The sequence below is a fragment of the Tetrao urogallus genome, assembly GCF_951394365.1.
Source record: "Tetrao urogallus genome assembly, chromosome: 3".
Classification (NCBI taxonomy): domain Eukaryota; kingdom Metazoa; phylum Chordata; class Aves; order Galliformes; family Phasianidae; genus Tetrao; species Tetrao urogallus.
The window spans coordinates 82,130,989-82,146,264 of record NC_136815.1 but is presented as its reverse complement, the minus strand read 5'-3'; the positions used below and the strand labels follow the sequence as shown (position 1 = coordinate 82,146,264).

At 46.1% G+C, this 15,276-nt stretch overlaps 1 protein-coding gene across 1 annotated transcript in view; it reads right to left on the bottom strand.

The window, feature by feature from the left end:
- BMP6 (bone morphogenetic protein 6) overlaps nucleotides 1–13,422 on the bottom strand; it is a gene marked incomplete at both ends in the record, with an annotated part of 81,247 nt that extends 67,825 nt beyond the window's left edge. The window contains one exon of the mRNA XM_079533731.1: nucleotides 13,008–13,422. Coding sequence (XP_079389857.1) covers nucleotides 13,008–13,422 — 415 coding nt within the window. The remainder of the gene's footprint in view (nucleotides 1–13,007) is intronic.
- Between the last annotated feature and the right edge of the window lie 1,854 nt (nucleotides 13,423–15,276).

Genomic DNA, 15,276 nt, shown 5'->3' with positions numbered 1-15,276 from the left:
GGACATCTTCAACACAAAACATACAAAAAAGTGTATCTCACTGGAGGATTCACTAACACCTCCTCCAACAAATGATACTTGGTGATTTATATGTTGTCTTATCTACCCTGTTGCTTTTCACATGAACTATCTAGCTTCTTTGGCCTTCTCTTTTCTCAAGCCAAGGAAGAAAAGAAATCTCTTTAATCCTTGCTTAGGATTGGCGATGGTCTTTATGACATCAACAATAGTATTCCATTTCAATGTGGCAAGCCATAGGTGGCCTACTATGCTAGGGATAACTGTAGTGTCACACATAGCAATGTGACTAAAATAACTGATGTGATGGACAGAAGGAATTGGAAGCTGTCCTTTCTACTAGACTAACCAAGTCCCTCCTTACTTCTTTTTTCCCCAGAGCATTTAGTCAGCTCAAGAATGTCAAAATATATAACTGGGCAGGAAGATAAATTACAGAGTAAGTGCTGCTGCACTTGCTTGGCCCCAAGGTTTCTGATGTTTGAAGCCTCACTATTCTGTAATGCAGGACTTCTAAGCGCATTTTAATAATGACAAAATGACAGACAAACCTCCCTGCACAGATTCATGATAAATATAAACAAATAATAACAAAGCCCAGATGACCAAACTGATGACATTGTTATGAAGAATAGTAATGTAAAATATGTATGCATAGATTTGTTAAGCCTTTGGTCACCAATTCAGGCCCTTTTGCAGAAGTTCACAACAGTTGGCTCATCAATACTTAATACTCTGACGGCTTCAGCTGAATGGTTTGGCAACTAAAAAGCCATCTTCAAATTCTAGCTACCCTAAAGCATCATAAGTAGATGAAAACACATCAACAGAAACAATTAATCAGAGCTGAGGATAGTCTTGATCTCTACTGCAGCCTCATATGTTACATATTTTTTCTGCTGTGATCTCACTAGCAATGCATCACTGTTCTTTAACCACTCTGAGCACTGATTCTACACTCAACAGCTGTGTTTGTTTACAGGGCTAGAAATTAACACACGACAAATGGACTTCATCCAACTGAATTTTTTTTTTTTTTTTTCCATTTTCCACTACACTTCACAATATATTAGTCCTCATAGTCCAATTATGTATTTGCCACAAAAGCTGGCTAAGGAGAGTGGATAAGCAAAGGAACTGTTCGCAAATACAGCATGGGGAAGCTTCTTACTGTTCCAAATGCAAGCTGCCAACTAAGCATGGTTCAGACACGTAGTCAGGGAAGTCCACTGCTATACTGTCCATACTTTTTCGCTGCAAATGTAAAGAATGTCATCGTAACCCATCATGCAATGAGCCAGTTCAGTGAAAGTGATGAAATCTGATGACACTTTGTACTCAAAGGGATCTGCCCGTGCCCTTCACACTGGTATCTGAGCTCTCAAAGCCACTTCCGAAGGACTGTAAGCCAAACTTCAGACGAGACAGTCCTAAAATAATTTCCCATTTCAAAATCCACGTTTAGTAGCAAAAAATTACTTAAAAGCAAATAAACATGCAGCCCTCAGCCCCTGTGTATTTTTAATCTCCTTGACAGTTTTCTTCTCACAGAGTTCAGGGAGTCCTTTAGTCTTCATACAGTCATACAATGCCTTGGGTTGGAGGAGACCTCAAAGATCATCCAGTTCCATATCCCTGATGCAGCCCAGGATACTGCTGGCCTTCCTGGCTCCAAGCACACACTGCTGGCTCATGTCCAGCTTTTCATCCACCAGGGCTTCCATGTCCTTCTCCACACAGCTGCTCTCGAGGAGCTTTTCCTCACAATCTGTACGCTTGTTCAGGTCCCTTTAGATGGCATCCCTTCCTTCTATCTATTAACTGCACTGCTCAGCTTGATGTCATCAGCAAACTTGCTGAGGTGCGTTTGACCCCATCATCTATGTCATTGATAAAGATGTTAAAGATTACAGGTCCTGAACACAGAACCATCGACAACCCTCTAGCAGTGACAATGCAACAGATTTCTTATCCATCGAATAGTCCACCCTTTGAACCCATGTTGCTGCAAATTAGAGATACAGATGTGGTGCAGGACCACGTCAAACGTGGTAGACAACATCAGTTTTCCCTTCCTTTGACCACCAATGCTATCACTTCATGGTAGAAGGTCACCAGATTTTCTCCTACCCCGTTTTACAATAAACACTTAAGGAGGAGTTGCTGGACTCACTGGGACGTGGAAATGAATACTCCTGCACTAGCTCTAAGACTCATGCAGGTAAATGTAATTTTAAATCTTTGCCCTAATTCTTGCAAGTGACCCCTATTTATGCTAGAATTTACACAACATATAAACACAGCATGCATCAAGTTGTAGTTTACAGACTGTTTATGTCTTCCACTCTGCTACAAACACTCCAGTCCCATCTTATAAACTGAGTTATACAGAAACTCCCAAACAGCCTTCCAAGCAGCTGCTGAAATCCTGGTATTCAAACAATTTCTCCACGCAAATGTTCACTACTGTTCATTAGTTCACCACCACCCTCATGGGCACCCCTCTGGACAGAAAGAAGTTTAAAGCACTATGAAACTTGATTTTCTTATTTTCTTGGGAACTGAAAAAACACATTTTCAGGAAACACAGTTGAGGAGCATTTCATTTCTAAGGGACTGCATCTCCTATTTTTAACTTTGCTGCATGCAACAAAGTACATATTTATCTGATAATTCCAATAATAGCAATTGGGATGTTCTGACATCACAGGACATGTGAAGAACCCTGTCAAAGTAATATATTGCACTTTGCAGTGTAATTATGTTATGTTGGAGCAGAGCATTGGAAAACTTAGTATAATCATTAGCTGAGCACTGAATGTTTTGATTGTCAGACAGGTTGTATATGATGCAAATATATGACTCAGAAATGATTTCACATAAACATTTTGGTAACAGCAATCTGACTCATAACCTCCAACATAGAAAATAACAAGCTTCGCAAAACATCTGTGCACTCTGAGCAACGCAGCCTTGCAACAACCTCCAAAACCTTGCAGTGTCAAAAAATGAGGGAGCTTGGTCCCCAAAGTGAAGAGATGCTGGAATCCACCCTCCTAAACGACTTGAAGCATGGGGGATTAAGATAGCAAGCCCACAGCAGAGGTTAATCAGGCTGCAGTTCCCACCGGAGATCTGCCAGAGAGCTGCAATATTTGTGCTGTCCGATAGACTGCCTGGTGGGTCTGCTTAGTTTAGGTCCATATTTAACAGGCAAAGCACAGGAGGGAAAGTTTGTTGTTATTCTACCCGAAGCCTTGCCATGTCAAGTATGACACAATGCACAATTCATCTGCTATTTATTTTCTCATTCATTAGGAGATGGACAGCTTCTTTCACTGCCCCTTTCCGAAGACAAACGTGCAGTCTTGAGTGACAAGGAGGATTTACCGTCTGTTATGTCAGAGGAGGTTTGCCATGTTTACTCTGGAAAGTGCCACGAGTTAATGAACTATCTCTTCAAGCCCCAGCGAAGCCAAGCTGCCAGCTCAACAGATGCCAGAAGCAACAGAATGTTTTGGGACCCCATAAAATTGTTTTTACTGAGACTAGTGATAGCAAAGGCATCAGACGGACCCAATGCCAATAGCTCCTGCAACATAAAGAAATCATTATAAGAGCTTCAGCCATTACAGTGCATTTTTTTTTCAGAGTTCCTTAACAAAACTATCAGCTAACTCAGAACACATACTTTTAGCCTCCCTGCAACCTGAATACCACTTAACCTAAGCACACCCCTTTCACTGCCTTCACGTTACCAAAAGCTAACCAAACCTTTTCTTGGCTCTACAACAGTTTCAAGAGAAAAATGTGTGTCTGTGGCCTCTTTCACCTTCCCCATTCAACACTTCTTGGATGCCAGCATATGCAATTGCAGAGCTTCAACACACAGATAAAAAAAGAGCTACTTGCAAAGCAGATTCAACTACAAAATAGAACCACATTCAAACCTAATCTTAGCTTCCCAGACATTGGTATCCATTGAGAAAGCCCTCAAAAGCGGGGAGAACTCAGAGCAAGCTGTCCTCAAATCTTTCCCTTCCTAGTCTGGTTCAGGGTGGCCCAGCTGCCACATAAGGCCACCTCTGCCACATCCCATGTGCTCCCATGGGACAGGGCAAATAGTAGACATGGTGAATGGCCATAGTGAATATTTGGGTTCAGACAGCACACACAAAGGCAGGAGGTGATACCAACACATGCACAGATGAGAGGCCATGCCCCTAATGGAGGGTGCCCACAGAAAATCAGGCAATGCCAGTGAAGAAGTTTTACTGTCAGGAAGGGACAAAATGCACTCAGAGCAAGAAACTGTGGTCTCCATCAGACTGATACCCAAGGAACCTGAGGTAGGATGCGGTTTGCCAAGTAAGAGTGCACCGTGTGAGCCGCTTGGAGGCCTGCCAGGCCAGTGATGTAGTTTTGTGGTTAGATCACAGCAATAACCTCATAGACCTCATCACAGCCCCCAGGCCTGGTCATGCCCTCTGAGCTTCAGTCCAGACATTCAGAAAATGATTCGAATGGCCATTAAATTTAGTCAGAGCGTGCTGTAAGATTTCACAGAGTCATCAAATGGCTTGGGCTAGAAGGGACCTTAAAGATCATCTAGTTCCAAACCCCATAAGCAATTCAATGCTTATGAAGTGTTTTCAGGCCCTGGATAAAAGATAGAGTCATATCCTTGCATTGTTGAACAGACGAGGAGCCCTCCACATCCTGCAGAATGGAACATTTTTGGAGAGGACGGCTGCTACAGTCATTAAAGTGTAAAAACCATCATATGCAAGAGACGAAACACAGACATCTCAAAGCGAAAATATCTCTTGCCCTGTGTAAAGTATATGTATTTTCTCTCCAGCTATCTTCCATAGCATAAGTAGGAACTTCCTTACATATGAGAACTTTTTTTTTTTGCCTCCTTTCTTTCTTCACTCTCTCCCTCTCTTTTTTTTGTGGGGAAAGGGGGGAGGAGGAGAGGAATTTTATTTTTTTTTAAAGGCACTGAAAGGGCAAGCCAAGAGATTCACAATCACTAAAGCTTGCAGAACATACAGTGAAATTTTGGCAGGACACGCATGTTTATCCTTCTCATATGCTGTTTAAATTATTTTTATAAACAAGCCATTATCTTGCATAGCCACTGCTTGGTCCCTTTCATGTCGAGAACGTTTGATGTTACAGTAATTAAGTAAAAGGGGCTACACGCCTGAAATGTGGTCTCAGGATGATGGTTTGTGGGCAAGAGAGATTGCTGCTTTTCTACAATGAAGGGTTTATTCTCCAGACTGCATTGTTTCAATCAGGCACCTGAACTTCGGACTTGCAGACCAAATCTTTGCGCAGATACAAATTACATACTTAGCTTAAATTTTAGAACTATGCTCCCACCATTTAGCACTAAAAATTGTGTACAGCTGACGTGTGCTCTGCCATGACAAATGCATATTTCGTAACAGGAGCCACTACCAAATCAATTCTGTCTGTTCATTATAAAGCTGATACTTAGAAATGAGCGTGCATCTTTTCTTACTCACGTACATAACTGGGACTCAGGATATTCTGGATCTTCACATCTGTTATTGAGATTTTGCAAGTCCGGCCTGGTGTAACACTGCTCAGCATCCCTCACTAGCTCACAGAGACATGCCTGAGATGAAGTTTTGATCCCTAGTTCTCAGGTGCAAAAGGGGACCTGCACACTGACCCTTTGCAGTGTGAGGCCCCACATCCCCCTCAGTGTGTGGCACCTCCATCTGAGATCCCCAGGGAACCAAACCAGACCCTGGCAAGGCAAGCAAGGTCAGAGGGAAGTTAGTAGAGGAGTTGGAGCCTCTCACTGCTTGCATGCAAGCACAATGAGGAACCAGTTTTGGCATCATGATGGAAGAACAGGTATTTTAACACAAATCTGCTTTGCATATAAGGAAGAAATGTTTCACAGTAGGGTAGTGAGATACTGGAGCAGGTTGCCCAGAGAAGCTGAGGATGCCCCATCTCTGGAGTTGTTCAACTGGGACTTAGATGGGGCACTGAACAACCTGATCTAGCAGGTGTCAACAATGCCCACAGCAGGGGGACTGGAACTGATTGAGCTCTGAGGTCCCTTCCAACACAGATCATTCTCAGAATCCACCTCAACTGCACTTAATCAGAATTAAAGCCTCAACCACTTCTTTATTCCCCTTATTACCCTTCTTTTATCAAGGTTCGAAAAGTACAGAATTTAGGCTACAGTAAGCGTTCACGTCTAAACAGCTTTTATTACAGTGTTCATGAAGATGGAGGTAGAAAAATACTATGCATTTTGTATATGCTTGTTAAGAGTTCAGCATTTTTTCCAACTCATTTGGACAGTTTTACTCCCAGTAAATGACAGGGGCTGACAGCTGACAGTTCTACTCTCCCTGATTCATCTCAAGCAATCATGATGATGAAATATGGCACCTCCATTTCAGACAAAAACTACAGACCCTTTTCACCATCACCTCTTTGCTTACAGGTATGGATGTCCCAATCTGCCCACAAGCTTTAATCTGTTCTCATTTTTACATGCTCCTTGTTGCCTGGTGTGAAGCAAAATGGCTATGCTTCAATAGACATTATGTCACCCCTTACACCTTTACACAAACACAGTGTCTAATACCTTCACCATACACACCAGCCACACGTAATGCAGTAAATGACAAGATAAGAATATCGTCTCTGCAACACAGCATATTTAACAGCCCACACCTGATAAATAAAAACGTGGCTCTCCATTTGCTCTCATTAAGATTTTGGTTTGATCAAATTCATCTTGTTTACATGAAAGCTTCAAACAGCTGATCCCCGAGTCTTTCTCATTGCAAACGACCACTGAAGTATATGGAATAACACATCTTTGGAATACTGCTTGAAAAACACGCTCATTTATTATCAGGAAATTTGACTTCTTCTGAACAAGTGCTAAGTGTCCCGATTAATTTGTAATTAATTTGCTATTCAAGCCATGAAGTACATCTGCACTCAGAGAATATTTCAAATACTGTGCTTCTGTTTTCATTTTCAAAATGTTTTCATTTGTACACTAATATTTGACCTATGAATAATCCAAGTTTACATGGAGCCAGCTATTCTAAATTCTGGTTATACTGAGCATTCGTGCAAAACACCAGGTGATATCACTGGATATTTTTAAGGGGAAGTTCATAGGAAAGCAGTTATGTATTCTTGTGATTAACACCACATTGGATCAAAACAGTCATGTCTAGCTCTCTTAAAATACAGCTACTGTTTTAGTTAGCAGAACACTTCGGCTCTGTCTACATTATACTTTTTTTGCCAAAAAATTCGCACTGTTGCTGCCACTGATTCAATTCTGTCATTGTGCTGTGATCAACACTGCAACCTTAAAAAAAAAAAAAAGCTACGGGCAGCTCTGTCAAAATCTTTGTGCCCTTAAAAATACAACAAAAATCATCTCACGATGTCTCAAAAAGGAAAAAAAAAAAACCAACAAAAACAACAACAAAAAAAAAAGAAAAAAGAAAAAAGAAAAAACCAAGAAAAAAAAAATACCAGCCCACAACACAGCCTAAAAACCCATCATGGCCATCTCCTGCCTTGAGAGCTGAGCTGAGAGTTCAGGAAATGCTGGCTGCAGTCTGAAGTCAGTTTTATAAATCAAACTCCAGCATGACCCCTGCAATCCCAGTAGGGCTCATCTCAGTAAATGCAAGCCTTCTTTCCCCTGCACGGTTCCTGCAGTAGCTGTGTCCCTGTGCTGTCCCCAAAGCCACCGGGAACCAGCCCCAATTGCAAGGCGCGGGATCAAGGAGTTCCCTGGCACAAGAAGGGTTGAAAGAGAACTCACTGGCCAGGGAATCACAGCCCAAAATGCTCTCTCCACACATCAAATGGGAAATCTCGGTATGACCCAATGTCATCCTCTGAACTATTCACACGAAGACTGGACCTCAACTGTGGTCTCCCATGCACAGGTCTGATCCTTTGAAAGCAAATGGGAAATCTCTCAACCATGAGCAATTTTTCCATCCATACAGATCACAGAATCCCAGAAGGGCTGAGGATGGAAGGGCCCTCAGGGTCCAGCTGGTCTGACTCTTGCTCTAGCAGCAACACCCACAGCAGGGTGCCTAGAATGATGCCCAGATGGCTACTGAATATCTGTATATTGTCTGTTCTTTGTTTAATATCACTATATAAATAGTCACATGGAAATGCTAAACTGTTAGTAGGTGGACTCTGCTTAGGAGCATTGCTGTGCCACTGCTGGGAAACAGCAGAAACACACAATGGGACTGTTTATGTCTTAAGTAATTCATACTTCCCTCTAGCGCCACGCAAGTTAGAAATGATGCAAGATGACTTAAAGAGAACCATGCCTCCACAGCATGGAAAGTCTAAACACCACCTTCCTTCCTCCTAAATCACAAACACCACTTAAAAGTTTACATTCAAAACTGCAAGAGGGAGCATCAAGACTGCAATGGGCTCAGCCAGGCTTGGCACAGACCTGCAGCCCTTCAGTGAAAGCTGCAGCACAAATGCCCTCCAGGAGCTCAGCACAGGGCATCCATGGCAGTTCTCCAAGGGATCTACCTGCTGACAAGACATTCATTTGAAGGGAAACTTTGAAAAGAACACCTTTTTAGAAGAAATAGTTTGGTTGCAGGCTGCTAGCACAGGGAAAAGAACTGGGAAATGCTGCTTTTGGATTTTCAACAAACAAATCCACACTTAGTTTAGTATTCCAACAAACAACTTTCTATTAATTTATACATACAAAATTTGTCTTGAATTAATCAAGACCCCTCTGGGAATTCTCACTTTTTCCAATTACAATCACTGTTTTCTTTCTTCCTCTCACACAAATTTAGGATAGTGTAAACTTTCAATCCATTAAAAGCTTTCACAAGAGTTCCTGGCTCTAGAGAGTCCAGATGACACTCAAACATGGCCCTCCACTAACTTCAATGCCGTACATCTTGATCAGCAGCTGTTCTTGGAACCACACATCTGTCAGGGCTCCTGTGCAAAGCAGGAAGACCTGAAATTCACTGCCTGAAGAAGCTGAAGGCTTCTAAAAAGGCAATCAAAGGATGATGGAGGACCGCTTGCCTTTTCTTTCATCCTGCCATCCTTTAGCTCCACACCAGCAGACAGCCAGCAAGCAACAACTTCAAGGAGATTACATACAAAAGGGTCTTCGGCTGCATCAGTTGAGCAGCAAATATAAAGCTGATCTCCGATGCTTGGGATGCGTCTTGGCGCCGAAACCCAGCGTACTAGGTTTGGCAGACATCAGTAAACTCATTCCCATCATCAGCTCCGTGATTTCTAATACTGGCCTGCTCCAGACACACGTGGAGGATGCTGTTTGCATGCCGAGAGCAAGGCTTTGCACAGCCAGCTGGCAGCATAGCCAGATACGCAGCATCACACACTCCCGTTATTCCCTGTGAGTAGATGTCATGACCTTTACAACATGTGGCCAAGAGTATAAACAGATGGGATGACAGTATGAATGGTGTGGTCCCGTCGCTACAATCATACAATGTCCCTGATACATCTTTGTTGCCAAATTCCATATCCCCTGACGCCATGTGTGATACCACAGAAATAAAAAAAAGACAGGTAGGCTAATCAGATGCCTCAAAAGAAAAAAAAGAAAAAAAAGATCTGTTTTATAAATGAATTTGGAGTGCTTTAGCACTGCTTCCTTCCTATGAAAAGCCATAGTGACTGTGTGTAAGTGGTTGCTTGCCATGGATTTATGCAAGATTATTCCTAGAAGTAAATCTGGTAGGAGATTGCTGCCAAAAAAAGATGAAGAGATGGCTCAGAGGACACCACATCCGTAAGCTACTGCTTTGCAGGCAAGGAGAGAGAGTGTATTTGCACAGCCAGCCATGCACTGGCTTGCTGGCACTGAAACGCAGCTCTCTTGCTCCCAGGTATGTGAAACCATACAGGGAAGACTGTGATTGCCTGGGTTTTAGGGATTCCAACATTCAAGAAACTTTTCATCACGGTCACAACTCAAATCATGCAGAAGGGCTTGAGGGATGGTTTGGGTTTTGAGAGAAAGCAGAGAGCCTTTTCTCCCAAAAGTAAAGAGATATGCTGAATCCATGCTGGTAGTTTGCTGCAAGAAGGAACAATACATAACAATAATGACCTAGCACCATGCATCAAAAGTGCACTTTCTACAGTGCTTGCCACTGGAATTTGGATTAGTTCAGACTTTCCTGGCATTGCTGTTTAGCTGCTGCTAGCTATAGATTTGGGCCATACCAGAGATCCACAAAGATTGTTACTGCATTCCCTTTTTCCCTTAGCAGAAGGACACATTTTCTTCCCACTGTGAATGCCAGCATAGTGACCTGCATGGATGAGGGACCAGATAACATTCTTCCCTGTCTCGATTCACACTGTTCCTCTCGTTATACAGAGAGTAACTCTGAATATATTTAAAGTAACAGAGCCTTTGAGGGTCTTTTTTCTGCTGCTACCCATGACATGCACTGCTCTCTAAAGGCGCTAGCTAGCAAAATATGGTCTGGAGAGCATCTCCTTTCTGTTTTAGCCATGAGGATTCAAAGGAAACCAAAGGGAGTCTGAACAGCCACAGCCCCAGCTCGAGCCTGCAGGTCCAAGCGTGAGACCTTTGCCCTCATCGTCCTGAGCTTAGAGTAGGGTTGCTGCAAGGAGCTTGGTACATCCCTCACTAAGACAGCCCTAGAAGTAGAACAGAGAGACACTAGCCTGAGTCTAGCTGTCAGCCTAGTGTCACTCCCTCAAAGAGAGATGTCCACGCCAACACCAAGCCATTCCAAGAGGATTAAGGAGAAAGAACCCTACTAGTGCCATGAGGAAGATATATAATACAAACAGGAAACATTAACACAGTTTTTTATCCCCAGTAGTACTGTGTCAAGCCATGCCAGTGTCTACATTCATCCAAGGATGCTCCTGAAGAGGAACAGTTTCACTGGGTTATTGTCTGATCCACTGTGCTGCCCCAGCAACACAGCCCCTGCTGTAAACCTCAGCACAGAATTTAGACATCCTGGCTGGCCTGATATCTCTCAAAGAGAGAGATCAAAAACACGTGTTTCTATCTGAGTTCAATATTGAGCCCTCTTAAGTGGGAAACTGACAGAAATATGTGTTTTCTGAGTGCTTTATCCCAGGCGATATGCCTGAAATAGATGCCTTGGGGATCATCTTCCCATAGTAGAAAGCAGGTTTACCTGCTGTAACTAGTATTTTATATCAAAATCTTTTTTTAATTTTTTTTTTTTTGTATGAAACTCAACAAATGAAATTTATTCTCTAAATTACCTGGTTTGAATCTCGTGCATCTCTTCACTTGTAATAGAACCTGATACTCAGCAGGTGTCTCTCAATGCAAAGTGCTGAGAATCATCCTAGAAAATGTGAATTTCCCACATTTCTTGAAGTTAGACCCTCGGGGAAACACTGCCCACACCTCATAAATCCACGCAACCAAGCAGAACCTCCAGCTATCAGGTGATGCACTTGCCCGGCCATATCTGTGCTGCAGCAGATGCAGTACTAAAGGAGATATACCCTTCTGATTGAAAAAAAGAAGGAAAAAATGTCTTTGGTAGCTGTCACCTCAGTAATGGAAGGCCAACTCTTGAAGGCTGGACACAGGCAAAGCTCTTCAGAACCTTATTCGAACCTAACAGAAAACAACTGAGCCATTGTTTGGCTTCCACCCGTCAATCTGTGAACTCATTGGTAACAAACAATCGCATTCAATGACACGAAAGTTTATGACTCGGAACTTGGAAGTCGATGAGAAATTTCTGCAGTTGATTCATACTTCCTGAGACTCGGAATCAGTGTTTCTATTGCGCTGCTCTACTATGCCACAGGAATAATTTTCCTTGCTGTTACATAAGTGTCTAGACCCAAATTATTAGAACCGATCTGAGTCGTACGGATGCTTTTATGTCCTAATAAAAATAACAAAACCCAAATATTTCCAGGTCTACTGTCTAATACTGCTCGCCAGCTGCCCCATTATGCAGGGTGCTACACACCAACGCCTCATGCCCACTCCCTGTTATCAGCCCCTGTAGGAGCTGCCCTGCACCTCACAATAATACAATGGGGATGGCTCACAGAAAGCCACCGCGCTTATCAAACTGACATCGTTCCACACACAGGTCCTCAAAGCCCCCAAGGCAATTGAGAGAGTCAGCAGCAGCAGCTTGCCCGAAGAACGTTCGTATTCACGGAGGGCACGGCAGGAGAGAGGGATTTCCACGGAATACCGAAATCTCTCAGCCCAGGGAGCGAAACTAAACCTCCTCTAAATACCTACATGGCAGTACCGAGCTACCAAATAGACCTACCACCCTGCTAGCCTGGATACATTTCCCACTGCAGCAACACGTCATTGCTATGGGTGAGGAAACAACACTAATACTGGTACGAACTGCATGCAGGTGCCCGATGTGCAGCCCTGTCCGGCTCTCGGCCGCCGCGCTGAGACGCTCGAGCTTCACAGGAACTCACTTAAAAAGGAACTGCCACTTGCCAACTGAAATATTTTCCCTCTCCACATTAGGCTGAATCTAATTATGCTGTTCCCTTCTAATTGCGGGCTAGCGTTCAGGGCTCCTTCAAATGATAAGTTAAGCGGCATTCCCACTGAAATTCCCAGCACGGAGCCCTTCGCATCAGGACCGCGCTTCACCCGAAGAGCAGGGCTGGCATCTGGAAGAACGTCTGCAAGATTTCTACCGCTTTCCCGGCTCGGACACCAGAAGAGCTGTCCCGTACCCACCCCGCAGCGCCTCCGCCGGCCCCAGAGGAGCTGCGGGGACACGAGGCACAGCCGAGGGCCGCTCCCTGAGCACCGGCGGCCGCACCTCGCACGGAGCGGCTTTAACCACGGACAGCCCAAATACTTCTTTTTGAGTTTCGCTTTATTTGTGCTCGGCACTCACCCAGGTTGACGAAGCTCATCACCATGTCGGCGTCGTTGAGGAAGGCGCTGTCCTGCGCGCTGGGCACCGGCGGCAGCGGCGGCGCCGGAGCGGGGGGCTGCGGGCGGCCGCCCCTCTCCGCGCCCGCGGTTCCCTCCGCGCCCTCGGCCAGCGCGTGGTACAGGTCCAGCATGAAGCGCGGCGCTGCCGGCAGCCGTCCCGGCGGCGGAGCCGGCGGTTCCCGCGGAGGCGGGCGAGGACGGTGCGGCAGCCCCAGCACGGAGAGGATCTCCCGCTGCATCTCCCGCTTCTCGTGCGACTTCAGCCGCCGGTAGAGGAAGCCCGGGGCGGCGGCAGCGGGCGGCGGCTCGGCGGGGCGGCAGGCGCCGCTCAGCAGCGCCCAGCAGCAGCACAGCCAGGCCAGCCGCCGCGGCATGGCGCTGGGCCGGGCGAGCTCCCCGCTTCCCCCTGTCCCCGGGGGCTCCCCGCCGCCCTCGGCCCTCCTAGCGCATGGGCCGGCGGGGGGCAGCCAGGCCGGCGGGGCTCAACGCTCGCCCCCGCCCCCGCCGCGCATGGCCGCCCGCGGGGCAGCGCGCTGCGAGCCCCCCGCCGCCGCCGCTCAGGTGCGCCGGGGCCGCCCCCGGCCCGGCTGCAGGGCTGAGCTCAGCTCGCCATGCCCGGGGGCTGCTGCTGCGCGGCGGGGACGACGACGACGACGACGACGAGGAGGAGGAGGTGGACGAGGAGCAAACTTTTCCCCAGCGCAGCCGAGCTGCGAGCGAGGGAGCGAGCAACTGCCGCCTGCGGCCGCAGCCCCGGTCCCCGCGGGCTGGCCAGAGCCGGGCTGTTGGCGGCGGAGGCAAATCACCAGCGCGCCCGCCTCTCGGCGGGGCGGGGGCCGCTCCTCCGGGGCGGGGAGCGACCGAGGGTGCAGGTAGCGCAGCCCCGGGGCGGAGCGGTGGGCGCAGCGCCCTGCCGGCAGCAGCAGGTTGCGGAGCGACGGCTCCGTGAGCCGCCAGAAGTTCGCTGCCTCTGAGCGGGGCGGCCCGGGTGCGTCGTCTGCGGTTTGGGCTTCGAGATGAAATACGGGATTTGGGCTGTTAGAGCCGTCACATCTCTTCTGCTACCTTTAGGGAGGGTGGAGCCTTCGTTACGAAGGTAGATAGATGAGCTGTTTGCTATCACCTTTTCCTAGAATAGCAAACACAACCTACCGCAGACCCTTGGTGCATCCTAAGCACAAGTAACTCCCTTCTGCCTTGGCCAACAAAGTGCTGATCTGCGCAACTGCTGATCTGCACAGGTGCACTGCTGTATAAGAACATACCCGTTCTGACACAAAGCTGGTAGATCACAGCTCTGATTTCAGTTCCTTCATAAAATAGAGGGGGGGAAACATCTCTCTTTAGTGGCCATTGGGATACCAAGAGACAGCTCTTCCACATGTCTCTGACTTCGTGGGTCTTGCTTGGGGTGGATGAGTAAAGGCAGGCTAGCCCCTCAGAAATCAGTGGAAGTGCTCAGGGAGAATTTCATGGGAGTTGGCCCTGAGAGTAGTATCTGGACCATTTGAAGTCACTGGCAACACTTCCATTAGCTTTATTAGAATCAGAATCTGGCAATAAGCTTGTATTCAGTTTCCCAGAGACACATCTGAGAATGTTCAAGACAGAAGATATTATGTTCACAAGCAGAGGTTGCACTGAGCATTTGCTTGTGTGCAAGTTAGGTTATGCATGGGTGTTATAACTCCACCAGTCAAGGAACACCATAATGCTGTTACTTAAAAGTTTTTTGGGGAAGGAAAAAAACTCATTTTTTAAGATCTCTCCAACAGAGGACTCAATGCACACACATCCCCACATCACTCCTAAGCCAAACAAGAAGGCCTTTTCTCTGTCTGCTTTGTGAGGGGCATTCAGAGGACAGGGAAGAAGTGGAGGAGCTCTGGTATCAGCATGAGGTCACAAGATTTCCCATGCAGGTACTTCAACCCCAGAGTGGTCAGGGAAGCAAGGAGCCACTTCTGTGCCATTCACTTCCCAGTTGCCATGACTGTTCAGGTGTAGCTTACGTTTCTTTCTCCAGCAAAGCTTCATAGCTGTTTTTTCCTGTTTTTACAGCTACAAAGGAACATGCCATATTAAGTGTCTATCTCTGAAGAACAAGCTCTCCAGTATGACCTGTCCCCACTTCCCTTGAAGTCAGGCAGATGACTTTACACTCTAGGGCAGATGTCACACGTTTCTGCTAAGTAGCAAATGTGCATCACCTGTATGTTTTTCCTCCG